This window comes from Typha angustifolia, chromosome 4 (assembly GCF_048772165.1).
Source record: "Typha angustifolia cultivar Huaian chromosome 4, ASM4877216v1, whole genome shotgun sequence".
In the NCBI taxonomy this organism is placed as follows: domain Eukaryota; kingdom Viridiplantae; phylum Streptophyta; class Magnoliopsida; order Poales; family Typhaceae; genus Typha; species Typha angustifolia.
In genome coordinates, this window is record NC_133242.1 from 6196700 (window position 1) to 6211469 (window position 14770).

A 14770-nucleotide genomic window follows, 5' to 3' on the forward strand; every position below is an offset into this window, starting at 1 on the left:
TTTTGTTTACATGTTTTTAAAATGTTTGTAGGTAGCATTACTGAAAATCCTCACGAGACAACACTTGTCTACTAGAGTAACCTTGGAGTTTAATGACTTATTGCATCTACAAAATGCAATCGTGTTCCCTACAAAAGTTGCATAAATAAATATATTTGGGGGAGTTTTTCTTTGCTTGAAATTGCTAGAGTTTAGCAACAAGCTGGTTGGGGAGTGTGATAAGTGCATAAAAATGCTCTTATAGTATTAGAAATACTAGTTTAATTGTCAAAATATAAGTGTCTTTCTAGTTGTTTAAATAGGTTTCTCTAAATTCATATTTTCACTTTATAAAATGCTAAATTATTGATTAAAAAATATATTTTATTACTAAAATGAAGTTTAGAGAAGTTGTGCCAAGCCTGTGTGTTAGATTTGCAAAAATCTAAGTTTTTAGATAATAAAAACATCAAAAATAGAAATTGGGTGCCCCAAAACCTTGCAGCCGACTCTACATTAAATCCTATCAAAGCTGTGGATCCGATCCTTATTAGCCAAGCCAGCAAACACCACAGTGCCATGCTGGCTGGTGAGTTCCCCAAAGAGATCATGCAGAAGGGGTTGGCTTCAGTCTAGGTTAGGCCGGAGGTGGAGAAGATGGCGGGGACACCGGACCACCATACTGTAGTGGTGGTTAACTTGAAGCAGGCTCTCTGCCATGAAATAAGCCAAGAGGGCCCCGAAGCAATGGAGTTAGAACATGAAGAGTCGCGCCTGGCGATAGTTGAGATTGGAGCAAGGAGCATGGTCAGCCCATCGGTGGTCACGGGAGAGAGTTCCGGAGAAGGTCGGCCTGGGGCTGCTAAACGGGGGAGACAGGCCTAGTTGGAACCCATCCTCACCAACCATCAATCCAATGTTTAAAGTCATAACGTGGAACTGTAGAGGTGCTCTTAAAAAAGAAGCACTTGACAGATGTAGAGATTTGAACAGAGAGCATAATCTTGATATGCTGATTCTGCTAGAAACCCACATACGCTGGGGTGGAGCTAAAAAGGTGGTAAGAGCCTTGGGGCGCTATTGGAGCTTGTTCGCAATTTCGGCGCTAGGTGTATCTGGAGGCATGTAAAAAACGGAGGTTGGTTGGGTGGATGCGGTGGCGGTGTCCCGCTATGTGGTCCATCTGGTGATCACCGGTAGGAAGGCTCGTACGTGGCTGTGGATAGCGCTGTACGCGAGCAACAATCCTCAAGCCCAATGTGAATTATGGGAGGAGCTGGCATCCTTGAGGGGCATCGATGTGCCGTGGATCATCGGAGGGGACTTCAATGCTTATACCTCGGTTCAAGAGAAGAAAAGCGAAGGCGGAGTGGAGCTGGGCCCGAAGTGTAAGGCCTTCAAAGCCTTTGTTGAGAACACCGGCTTATGTGACCTTGGCTACGTGGGGATTCCGTTCACCTGGTGCAACAACCAGGTTGGAGCCAATCGTATCTGGGTCAAGCTAGACTGGATGCTAGCAAATGCACGCTGGATGGGGGACCACTCGCACTGCACGGTGTTCCACCTGGATAGATCTGCTTCTGACCACGCACCCTTGCTCCTCACGGTGCAGATCAACCCTGAAAGAGCACCACGTCCTTTTCGGTTTGAACTGATTTGGTTAGAGTATGAAAGCTGTGGGAGTGTCATGGAGCGGATCTGGAGACAAGAGGGTAGAGCCAACCCCATGCACGACTTCATGCACAAGATCAGTAAACTTCAAAGAGAGCTTAGAAGATGGAGGGTAACTTGGATCAACGTCTTAAGTGCACCAGTGAGAGAATCATGGAGATGGAGGGTCGTGATGTTGAAAGTCCTTTAGGTGAGGAGGACTTGGCCGTGATGAGAAGCCTATACAACCAGAAAGCTGCCCTAAGCAGGCAGCTAAACCTAAAATGGTTGCAGAGATCGCGGCTGCGCTGGGTAGAAGAAGGAGATAGAAACACAAAGTATTTTCAGCTCTCAGCAACGATCAGGAGACAACGCAGTAGGATCCCGAGCATGTTTGACACTAATGGCAACTGGGTGCAAGAGATGGAGGGTGTAGGCAGGCTGTTCTCAGACTTCTATCAGACCATGTGGGGATCGGAGGCCGTCACCTCTCCTTCTAAAGATGTTTGGCCAGAGCTACCACAGTTGTCCCGGGAAGATGCCCAGCAGTTGGAGGCTACTGTGTCCCAGGAAGAGATAAAGGCTGCACTATGGAGCTTGCCTCGTGGGAAAGCACCGGGGCCGGATGGCTTACAAGCCGAGGTGTACATCCAGTTCTGGGATGACATGGGTGAAAGCCTAATGAAGGCTGTGAATCACTTCTTCACGTACTCCTCCCTCCCCAACAGCTGGGGGTAGACCTACATCACCCACATCTCTAAAAAAGAGCACCCCACCCGAGTTCAAGAATACAGACCGATATCTCTATGCAATGTGGCCTACAAGGTTATAGCCAGAATTCTCGTCGATCGCCTTAAGCCGGTGTTACCGACTCTGGTATGGTCGAAGTAGGCGGCGTTCGTGCCAGGGCGGCGTATTGTTGATAATACCCTGGCGGCACAGGAGGTGGCGCACTTGATGTGCTCTGACAGGCAATCCCCACCGGTGATGATGGCAAAGTTAGATATGAAAAAAGCCTACGACAGGGTGAGCTGGGAGGCAGTCATAGGCACCCTCGAGAGGATGGGCTTCCCGGAATCATGGCGAAAGTGGATATGGGCCTGAATCTCATCGCCTAGATACGCCATCATGATCAACGGAAGGCCGTCGGAATGGATTCGACCGCACAGAGGGCTCCGACAAGAAGACCCCCTATCTCCCTACCTATTCATCCTGGTGTCCCAGCTACTGTTCGAATTACTCAACATGAAGGTGAGGAATGGAGAGTTGCTAGCGTTCAAGGCTGGGGAGGTGTCGATATCCCACCTCTTATACGTTGATGACCTCCTAATAACTGCTCAAGTGTCGCGGACCAATGCGAACTACATCCTGGAATGTCTTAGCCTCTACAAGATCCCGTCAAACCAGAGAGTGAACTTCCAAAAATCTGCGCTATACCTACCGACCTAGATGCCAATGGAGCAGCAAGCAGAACTAAGTAACAGCCTAGGCCTTCAGATTGTGGCGCTACCTTTCGTCTACCTTGGGGTGATCATCTCGGGCAAACTGTGAAGGTCAAGGAGCACCAATCCTTAGTCGATCGAGTGAACAGGAAGTTGGCGAGCTGGAAGAGAGGAGTGCTGTTTACAGCTGGTCAGTGTACTCTCATCAGTTCTACCCTCTTACCAATTCTGGCGTAGTGGCTAGGGAGCACCTGGATCCCAGATTCGGTCCTGGAGGCAATAACCAAGAAAGCTAGATCATTTCTTTGGGACAGATCAACCGGTCGAGGGATGCACCTAGTAAACTGGGAGACAGTTTGCAGACCGAAAGCTGAAGGTGGCTTGGCAATCAGAGATCTCCGGCGAGCTCGAACAGCGCACATAGGAATGTTGGCGTTAAAGGTGTTGAACCAGGAGAAGGTACCATGGGTCAACCTGCTTATAGCTAAGTATGGACTCCTGAATCCATGGACCCGCTTCGAAGGGTAGAATGTCTCCTAGTTATGGAGGTTGATCAATGGAGTGGCGAGAAGTCTAAAGCTTGGTCTTGGGAAGATGATCGGCAATGGCAGCATGACGAGCGCAGTGGCAGATCCTTGGCTCTCACCAATTCCATGGAGCAAACAACCGAGGATAATGAATGTAAGCCTACTGGATGAGACTGTAAAGGTTAGCGACTTGCTGGATCGACAGAGGTGGTCTGAGCACCAGATCATTACTAAGGTAGGGGAAGACCTGGCCTTTGACATATTGACGTTCCAAGCCGGGAGCCCTTCCTCAACTGATTTGTGGATATGGTGGCCGCACCCAGAAGGTAAGGCAATAGTGAAATCCATCTACTCCTTCCTCAGCCCAGAAGCGGAGGATAACTGGCCAGGGTGGAAGCAGTTGTGGAATCTCCAGGTTGTGCCTAGAGTGCGTACCTTCGTGTGGAAACTCTCGTGGAGATGGCTGCCCACCAATGCTCTACTGGGTGGTTTCGGCCTGAGGCATGGGGCACTGTGTGCGCTCTGTGAGTTGCGTGAAGAGTCTACCACCCATCTATTCTTCACGTGCAGATACGGTCTCGAATGCTGGGCCGAGCTTCAAGCTTGCATGGGGAGGTTGGAGAAGCAAGTGGAGGAGAACTGGCTGTCCTCTACTTGGCATGCAGTCACTGAGGAAGACGCGAAAGTTAAGGCCATTATTGCATCAACGCTGTGGTTGATCTGGAAACAAAGAAATTCAGTGACCTTTGGTGGTGGAAGAGTTAGCCCGAGGATAATCACGAGGAAGGCGCTGGCTATGGCCAAAGAATATGCCAAGAGAGAGAAGGTACCCAAGGTGGCCATGAAAAGGGCGCAGGCCAAATGGATAGCCTCGGAGGTGGGCTGGGTAAAGCTCAATACAGATGGGTGCTATGAGCCAGGTAGATACCAAGGAGGTTTAGGCATGGTGCTGTGGGACGAGGAAGGCAAGGTGTTGCAGCTTGCGTGGGAGCCGTGTCCTAATAAGTTAGCCTTATATGCGGAAGCGTGGGCTGCGAGATTTGGGCTTCGATTGGTGGGCAAAGTGAGTTGGCTATCCCTCGAGACTGACTCCCGGGAGCTCGTCGAAATCCTGCGAAATGAGAAGAGCCCTCCGTGGCTCATTAAGAATGTAATAGTAGAATGCCAAAGCTTGCTTAGAGAGTGCAGGGAATGGAATGTACTTAATGTATTTAGAGAGGCAAATAGAGTGGCGAACTAGGCAGCCAACCGTGGGAAGGTGGCAGGGGCCACTATTAGGTTGGATCTGGCAGTCCCGGTTCCCTCAGACCTATGTACCATTTTGGGGGATGAGAACCCGGGTTAGCCTACTAACTCGGGCCAAGCTAGCTGAATGAAGCTCCTTAATTTCAAAAAAAAAAAAAACACCACAAATGCTCACTCACATGTCACCACGCGGACAGAGACACCAGTTTCAGCTATTCACCCTACAGCGAATCCGTCTACCAACATATCATGTGCAACACATGCACTAGTGGGCCACACGTCGCCATGTGGTGTCAGCACGACATGGATGTCGCCCATGCAGCAGTCATACCGTGTTCCTACAACCTGTCTTGCAGCAAATCCTGTAAATAGTTTTTTTTCAAATTTTTCTATAAATAGAGGGGTAGAGGCATTGAAATAATCAGAAAATTCCTAGAAAAATACGAAAGAAGAGAGAAAAATAGAGAGAAGAGACAGAAAAAAAAGAAAGAAGAAAAAGAAATAGAAAAAAGATGAGAGAAAAAGAAAGAAGGAAGCTACTATGAGTAGCTAATCATAATAGCGCGGCTATGGGATGCCTCTCCCCTATTTAGGTTACTTTATATTTTATTTCCAATCTTTTAATTCTAAAATGCTTATATAATTTTAAAGGTTGATTTATTCTCTAATGATTTATATATCCTGATAATTATGTAATTGACGTTTATATAATTATGTTTGGATAAGTTAGTCTTTATTTAGTAGTTATCAGTCTCTATTTAGTAGTTTGATCTTCTACTGCATTATTGCCTCTGAGTACATCGTCGACCTTGGACTAGGCTAAATAAAACTAGCTATATGCTTAGTAAGTGATAAAAAATCTGATAAAATTGCTTTAGATTTTCTTCCATATTCTAATGCTAAATCATCCAATTTGAAGGTTTGGGATGTGAAACTTCTAAATTGAGTTATAAAGATTAAATTTAATGCTAAATCATTCGATTTGGGGGTTTGGGATGTGAAACTTCTAAATTGAGTTATAAAGATTGAATTTAATGCTAAATCGTTCGATTTGGGGGTTTGGGATGTGAAACTTCTAAATTGAGTTATAAAGATTGAATTTAAAAACTGATAAAATCTAAATATTCTAAGAGAGCCCTGATATGATTCAGACTTCACCAATATCGTCTCAAGCATGGATACACTTTAGGGGTGTCTTTTATTCTTATTTTAGTATTTATTTTAGGAAAAATAAGGTTTTCTGTATGTCGCGTTTGAACGCGGGTCAGGTGTGTTCGAACGTGTTTGTGAACGCCTACATTAGCTTCGCAAATACAGAGAACGTAAAATGTGTGTTCAATCGCGTTCGAATGCGATCGACAAAAATCCACTATTTCTAGGGTTTGTAATTGCTATTTTTCAATTGTTTGGTTAGCCTCTAAAGGTGTTGATGGCAACCAAATTATTGAATAAATTGAGGTTTTCCCTAGTCTTCTTCTTCTTCTCTCTCGTTCTCTCATTCCCCAGCACCGCCGCTTCTAGCCTCCCTCGACTGGCCGCTCACCCTAGTCCCTTAGGGGGCAGCCCACTCCCCACTCCTTCTAATCTATCTATTATCTTACCCTAACCCCTTCCATTATCCAAAATCCTTCCATCTCCCCTTACTCACCAATGCCACCCCATTATCGCCGGTCTACCACCATCCATCAATACCTAGGATCTCGTGCCTCCATCCACAGATCTATTAACGGACTCCCCTGATGTTCGTCTACTTATATGACGAAATCTATAGATACCACCGTCCAATTTCCTTGAAACTAAATTCATTGAAAAGCTCTTTTCTAGGGCTACAACTTACCAAAGTTTCACATCGATCCAATTGCTAAAATTTTTGAACTCCTTTTCTAAAGTTCCGTGCTAAATCCTGTCTAGATCTAAAAAATGGGATAGATCTAACCTTAGCCTAAGGGGAGATCGTATCAAGAGTGGTATCAGAGCCACCGTTTCTCAGACACACGCTTCCTTTGACGACAACCAAAGCCATAGCTGTATGGCGAAATGAGGAAGACAAGATTTTCCCAATAGAGGAGGGGAAACGGTTGCGAAAACTTCCACCCACAGAACCACCCGACCAAATCTGAATACGAAAGAGCCTAGCATTTAAACCATGATCGGATCACTTTCCAAATAGATGGCCATAAATAATCAGATGATGAGGGAGATGATATGGGAAATACGGGCGACAAGAGAAGTCATGGCGATCGAAAATGCATCGACAGCTCCCCGACATGAGTCTACCACCATGAACTTGCCGCCACCAGTTCAGAACCTTCACCAGCAAGATCGAGCTTCTACACCCCGATCTATGGTTAGCCGGAATGAACCACCACCGGTTATAATGGGATCCTCAGCCATTGTAGTAGCCCTCGGAACCTCCACATCTTCCCATGCATCGAAGACCTCGTCGACAAACCGCAAAAGGCTAGCCGCATCCTTCCCGATCCCTGTAGAAACAACAAAGAGTCCGGCTTCAAGGCAGCACTTTCCTTTGACGAGCTCGACGGTTGGAAAGGTTCTTTCGACGTCAAAACGGAGTTTTTCGACGAGTCGATAACCGTGCGAACCACTGTTGAATAGAGGAAGACCACGCATGGTCGTTGGATATCCCTCATCAAGAATCCTCATTAGTGGTGAGGGAGATGATCTGGAACCACGAGTTCCGACACTTGGGCCGCCTTACACCACCTCCCTTTGCAATTACAGTGAGTCGACAACTAGGATGAAATCGCGTATGGCCTCCAGCGACCTTCCACTATTCTCCTTGGTCAATCAATGGTTGACCACGACAGTGTCGTCACTGGCGATGACGTTACAGCTCCCCGCTAAGCTACAACTCGAAGGAGAAGGTCGCAATCTTCCACCCACAATAGCACCTGCCGCTAACAGCCATGTAAAGATCTCGTGGGCTATTGTTTTCTTCACATTGACGGTCGAAAGCTTCCTGCCATGGCAGTGACTAAATGAAGAAGGAGATGAAGATTTTGTTTTAGTCAACCTAAGCCTCCATAGCAGTCAACCGTTGCCACCCCAAGATGGACCTCACCGGTAGCTATTTTCATATTCCAGACGGCTAAAGGCTCCTTGCCGTGGCTGTGACGAGATAGAGAAGAAGGAGATGAAGATTATATCTTTTGGGCCAACTTCGGCATTCCATTGCCGCCGACTGCTGCCACACAGTCCGGAACCTTGCCAAAGCAACTACCGAAGGTGGTCACTGCTTAGCCATGACTGTCACGTGCCAAGGCAACTCCTATGGCAACAACTGATGGAGAGGGGATTATGGGAGAAATATTAGGGATTTCAAATTTTTTTGAAAACCCTAAGTGGTTAGAATTTGAAGATGGCTACATGGCTAGGCTTAACCAGGTTGAATTGCTAGACATGAGTTGGGTTGGACTTAAGAGCCAAAGGGGTCAAGTCAAGTGTGAGTCATCTCTGAACTTGAGGACTCAATTAAGTCAAATAAGGGACCTGATCAGAAACCCTCTACTTGACTTAAGTTGAGTTTGCTTATACCAGGACACATTTGACTTGGATCCTAATTCATGGAGTGGGCAAAATGATTATGAGCACAACCAACAATCAGTTTGGCTGGTTGAACCTAACTCGAGTCATTGGGTGGACCTAACCAGGATCCACCAACTACATCTAACTCGACCTCCCAAGCGCAATCGGATGCACCAGATTTCTATAGTTGAACTGACATTGAGTCAATTGGTTCGACCACCCAAGACCAAGTGAACTCAATGTAGATAGACCCGAATCCCACCTTGGGCCAATAGGAGTACAAGTATCCAATGAGGATGACACATCGAACACAACAAGTTTGACTCGAGTCACCTTGATGAAAAAGTTGCAAAAGCGTGGTGGATTGATACGATTCGAACTTTACCGATATCATCTCAAGCTTGGATACATTTTAGGGCTGTCTTTTATTCTTATTTTAGTGTTTATTTCAAGAAAAAAAGGTTTTCTGTATGTCGCATTCGAATGTAGGTAGGGTGCATTTGAACGCATTTATGAACGCCTGCAACAGGTTCGCAAATACAGAGAACGCAAAATGTGCATTCGAACATGATCGACGAAAATCCACTATTTCTAGGGTTAATAATTACCATTTTTGAATTGTTTGGTTAGGCTCTAAAGGTGTGGATGCCAACCAAGGAGTCATTATTGAATGAATTGAGGTTTGCCCTAGTCTTCTTCTTCTTCTCTCTCGTTCTCTCATTCCCCAGCGCCGCCGCTTCTAGCCTCCCTCGACCGGCCACTCACCCTAGTCCCTTAGAGGCGGCCCACTCATCCCCCTTCTTCCAATCTATCTATCACCTTGCCCTAAGGGTGCTCTCAATCCAGCACTAATCATTGGCATGCTCCAATCCGGTTTGGTTGCACTCGTAGGTGCAACCACAACTTGTAGTGTTCGACCTCCATGAGCAACGTGTCCTCCACCATCTCCTCCATAGTGCCCGGCCTTAGGGCCTTGACGTCTGCTTGGATGTCGCTGCAGAGACCCAAGATGAAGGCACTCCATTGGTGAGGAGCGGACCATAATAGATCACAATGGTTATGGATGCGCTCAAACTCTTCCACATATGCCTTCACCATCGTCTTTTGACATACCTTGCTGAGCATAGCGTGGAAGTTGTCATACCGATTTGACCAAATCATTTGCATGAAGCATCAGTGAGCTTGACTCAAGTTAGGGATCGATGGTATGAGTTCGTCAAGCTAAACCATCACAGTGGTATACTCTTGAGATGGAATGACACCATGATCATCTTGTGTTCCTCAAGTGTCTCTTGGAATTTGAAAAAATGTTCCACCTTGAAGATCCACTTGAGTGGATCACCTTCATTGTACTTGGGGAAGTCAATCCTTGCAGTCCGACCCTTGAGTATATTTTCTTAGTTTTGGTCGAACACAAACCCAATTAGTGCTGGGGTGCACGTGCCATGAGTTGCTGGTGAGGTTGTCTTCAAACTGACGTGCACCTTCATAGTTCCTCCAACTCGTGCTCAAACTAGAGTCCACCCCATGGGTTAGCGTCCTGGGTCATCTAGAAGGTCTTCATCTTCCTTATGCAACCTTGGCCATGCCCCCCTACCCATGGGCCTCAGCTCCGCAGGGCTGGGTAGGATCGACTAATACGACATTGGGACGTGGTCGCAGTGGTCCGTCGCCTCTGTCTAGGTAGCAACCCTTGGTGTAAGGAGGTGAACTAGTTGCTCGTGGTTGTGGTTCATGGTCTTTATCATTTTTAGCATGATGGATGTCTCAGAACTAGTTGGCCACCCGAGCATCAAGGAGTTTCGGGGGTAGCATCTCTTCACTCTTCTCCATGTATCAATGTCTTCATTACATCCTCCTTTGTCATGCGTCTCGAGGCCATAGATTTGGTGGTCCAAGGATTGACCTGCTCTAGCATCAAGTTGTTATGATCACCCCAAGGGCAGATGTTATCGCAACAATGGTTAGCTTTGGACAGTTCTAATCGCTGGACTTTGGAGATCAATGCCAATCGATCTAGCCATCCAAAAGACTTAAGATTCTGATAAGTTGTTTCTCTAGAAGTTAGGAATCTAACGGAACTAGAATCTCATCGATCAAATGAGTAGATCGAGTGTCATGTAGGATAAACTGACCAAACATTAGGGGTGGCGAGATGGACATGGAAGGTAAAGAATGTCGTTGTGGCTAGGGTTAGGATTATGGAAGAGGGAAATTGATTATGGAAATGAGATAAAGCAAAAGGCTAGATTAAGGGAGAGAAGTGGACCAACTCTTAGGGACAAGAGGGAGCAGTCAGACGTTAGGGAAGGGCGTCGGTGGCGATGGCCACGGTCGAGGATGAGGCTTGGTACGAGAGAGGGAGGTCGCACGAGAGGGAGAGAGCGAGGGAGAGAAAGTCTAGGTCAAAATTTTAATTCATTCTATAATAATAAAGTGGTCAGCACCTAAGAATTTATAGGTGGCGATGACACAATCAGTTCGGCTATCCCAATAATGACATAGTGATCATCACCTAAGCATTTATAGGTGGCCACGGCATAATCAGTTTTGCTAGCCCGACCACATCAACTTAACCCAAATTAAGAGCTGAGAGTAATTACATCTAACACATTAATTCTAAGATTAGGTGTGCACCACAAGTGTCTTGGTGGCTACCTAACTTGACTCGGTTGGCCCAACTTAAAGAGCTAAGACCCAACTCACCTATCAAAGAAACTAAATTGCAATTTATTAATAAGCAATTAATTAATAAAATTAACTAGATAACTAGCCAGCGTGGTTGGGCGCGCCCTGACCCTCTTCCATCGCATGGCCCAATTATGTTGAGCTCACCCTTACGTCCGATCGTAACCACAAATGCCATTAAAAAAATATAAAAGTAATAGAAGACCTACACCAATATTTGTTACACCGCATTTGTCCTAATATCACTAAACTAAATTTGATGTAATAAAGTTTCTAGTGGCTTTTTAGTAAAAGTCACTTTAACTTTAATGGCATTTTTAGAAATGTCATTATTTTTTTTACGGGCATTTGTTGAAATGTCATTATTATTACTTTATCGACATTTATTCAAAGGCCACTATTGCTTTACTGGCATTTGCTCCAGTAATTTTTTTCAACATTTTTTGCCAAATGCTGATATAGTTTATGCCAGCAATCATGAAATGCCGCTAAAAGGGCAATAAATGCCATTGTTCTACTCATTCATTGGCACATAGAAAAATGCCGCTGAATAAAAGGAAATTGCCATTGTTAACCACTACCGACATGATTTTAGGCGGCATTCGATTAAATGCCGATCATGACCAACAATGGTAGCCTAGTTTTAGCAGCATTTTTTGACTACCAATATAACCTTAATTTCATATAGTGTAAGGTATTTCAAAATGTTATATTTGCAGAAGCATTACATCATATAAAATTGACAACAATAGGAGACATCCAACAATTTCTCCCAAACTATAGTAACATATCTAGCACCCTTCCCTTATCATTGAAGGTTGAAAAACTTTGTTTCGACAATCACTCAATTTAAGCGGATACCAAAACACTTTTGAGGCACAATTATGTAAGGTAAGACAGATGATTATTGGAAATTGAGAGCTAATCTTGTAACTTTGTGGTTTTTCCTAATTTATTTTTGTAGTTACACCTTTCTAAAAATTTCTATCCACATGTATACCTTCTAAAGTTAATATTTGCATGCATAAGCCTCAAAACAATTGATTTTTTCGTGTATAATTTTTAAATCTTTATTTTTTTTTTGTACTCCTCATAGAAAGCTAATTAATCTTCAAGATTTCATCAATTTAATTGTATAAGGCAAAAGAACCCATATTCCTGTTTGCATGTATTCCCCTCAGTGAAGGTTATTTATGTTTTTTTATTCCTCTGGTAGATTATTAAGATCGTAACTTATAATTGTCAAAAGGTAACCTGAAGGACATCAAACACAAGAACGACGGGCTTTCAAGGCATGTTTATATATGCAGATATAAGAAGGATATCAAACACAAAAACGACAGGTTTTGAAAGACATTTATATATGCAGATATAAAATTCAGAAAGATATAAACACAAATAATGAACTTTCAAAGGGTATAAACACAAAAAAGCCCTAACTTTTACTGTGTCGTAAGATGTTATTCTGTTTCTTGGTACCTAAGGAGACCCACTTGCAAAAGAGCAGAGAGGTCGGAAAAATATGCATTGATAAGAAGTTTGGTTGCATATGTAATTATTGTCTAGGTACATTCACATCATGCATGTCGTTCTCCTCCTAGTGCGAGATCCACAAAATATTATTGTCAAGGTACATACACATCATGCATGTTGTTCTCCTCCTAGTGTGAGATCCAAGGCATTTTGTTGATCTTAAGCAGGAACAACTCTCTTGTCCTTCACAAAGCAACTAGCTGATCGCCATTAAAGATGTAAACAACGGGGAAAATAAGATAATTCGTTTTAGTGTTAGTTTTTGGGCATTGCTATCTGGTGCTTATATATAGAGCTTTCTTTACCCAATCTGCTAACCATCCATCCACCACTCTCTCCCTCTCTTCAGAAAACTGGCATATCTCTCCATTATCTCTTTTAATATTGTTATTTGAAATTGGATTTCAGGTACTAGAGAATGATACAAGATCCTTGATTTTATTTGGTTTATTAAGATAATACTAGTGCATATTTTTTCTAACAGGGTGAAACTTATATCTCTTCATTTATTCCACTATTGTGTTTGAAGGATGGGGAAAGGTATTCTGTCTGTACTTGTTATCCTCCTTGTTACACTAGCTCATGGGCATGCAAGGCATGGGATTGAGCCAATATCTATGGACCAAGGTAAATTCAAGTGTGTTTTAGAAGCGTTGGTTCTTCTTATTGTATACTTGTTAATTAGAGGTTCAGTTAAAGAAACAATTTGGACGTGATGGTGTACTTCAACTTTTTTCTTGATGCAATGAAATTATAAATTATTCTGAAATTCTAAATTGTTGGCTAATTTCATTTTTTTACATGCTACTATATACAAGCAGGAAACAACCTCTCCTTCATACAAAACGAGCTTTCAGAGGCCTCAATAATTAATGAGGCATCAGTAGACCCTTCACATGAAGGAAGTCTTTATGATGATACAGATTTAAACATTGACGAATCCATCCTTTCGAGCAACAATATGCAGGTTTTGTTAAACGAGCTTTCTCCAGAGGTACGCAGAATAACATGGCCAGTGCTGTAATATTATGAGTAAAGATTTAAATTGTCTTTCTTTTTATTCTATTAAGTGTCTACTAAGCAGTATCATTCTTCTTTACTGGTAGGTAGAAGAGAGAGCCTGCTTAGATTGCCGCGAAGCAGTGAAGGATATCATAAGTGAAGTCAGGACACCTAAAATAAGGGTAATTATAATATGACCTATTATATTTGCTTCTGTCTTATCTTCTAATTTCACTTCCAAACAGATGAAAATATTGAAGATTATTCTTCCATACTGCGAAGAACTAGATGACTACGAAGATCAAGTAAGAACCTTTGTCTTCTTAAATAGTCATTAAAGCTTGGCCATCACTAGATTTAAACCAATATAAGAATTCCTTTTTTCCTTAATTTGGCAGTGCAAGAAAAGGGTCCGCAGATTTATTGCTCCGCTACTATCAAATCTTGACAAGCTGAAAGCTACTGACATATGCCGTCTCGCCGGTCTATGTGACGAAGGAATATCATATTGAGTGCCCTTATACTATAAGTCCAGGAGATTGTTGTTTATTAGTATATATGCTCAAAATAATCACTCAAGGGAACGATATGTAGGATTTTTAAGATCACGGTAATTATGTATTATCATAACTAGTGTTGGAGTGAAGAAACCATAGAGGAAAGCAGCTATTGTTGAAGACTAGCTAGCTTTGCTAGTCACATTTGATAAAGATATTGAATCTTGTACTACTACATATTTATCACATCACATATAAAGATTTGTATGTTGAGTAGTTGAGGATGCATTGGATGCGATGCAAGTTTATCTAAGCTTTGCATCAGCAGGCAACTAAAATGAGCAAAGAGTGCAATTTACTCCGGATAACAACAGTACAAAAAGAAGAACAATAATTAGAACTAATTTGACAAAGATATCTGTGTTGGAGAATTTATGACGTAGAACTGAATTAAATTAAAAAATTTCACTAAATTAGACAGTAATTTTTCCACTAAGATACATATAAACTCTTCAAAATTCTATCTTCAGGATATAATATCTTCACTGTTAAATTTCCAAATACCGTCCTTTTAACAAACTTAAGGACCAATCACTAATCTAAAGATCGATATGAAAAATTAAAATCAATGATCTTCTACAAAGGAATGCTCTCTCCCTCC

At 43.2% G+C, this 14770-nt stretch overlaps 2 protein-coding genes across 2 annotated transcripts; both read left to right on the forward strand.

The window, feature by feature from the left end:
- Window positions 1-636: 636 nt before the first annotated feature.
- On the forward strand, window positions 637-2367 carry LOC140759155 (uncharacterized). Its single transcript, XM_073095640.1, has 3 exons — window positions 637-786; window positions 1118-1638; window positions 1794-2367. Exons 1-3 carry the CDS (start codon window positions 637-639, stop codon window positions 2365-2367), a joined length of 1245 nt encoding a protein of 414 aa, XP_072951741.1.
- A 10438-nt stretch (window positions 2368-12805) lies between these two features.
- On the forward strand, window positions 12806-14375 carry LOC140759359 (uncharacterized). The gene is made up of 6 exons (XM_073095900.1): window positions 12806-13018; window positions 13140-13237; window positions 13432-13604; window positions 13717-13794; window positions 13858-13917; window positions 14011-14375. Exons 2-6 carry the CDS (start codon window positions 13141-13143, stop codon window positions 14122-14124), a joined length of 522 nt encoding a protein of 173 aa, XP_072952001.1. The 5' UTR covers window positions 12806-13018; window position 13140; the 3' UTR covers window positions 14125-14375.
- Window positions 14376-14770: the final 395 nt, after the last annotated feature.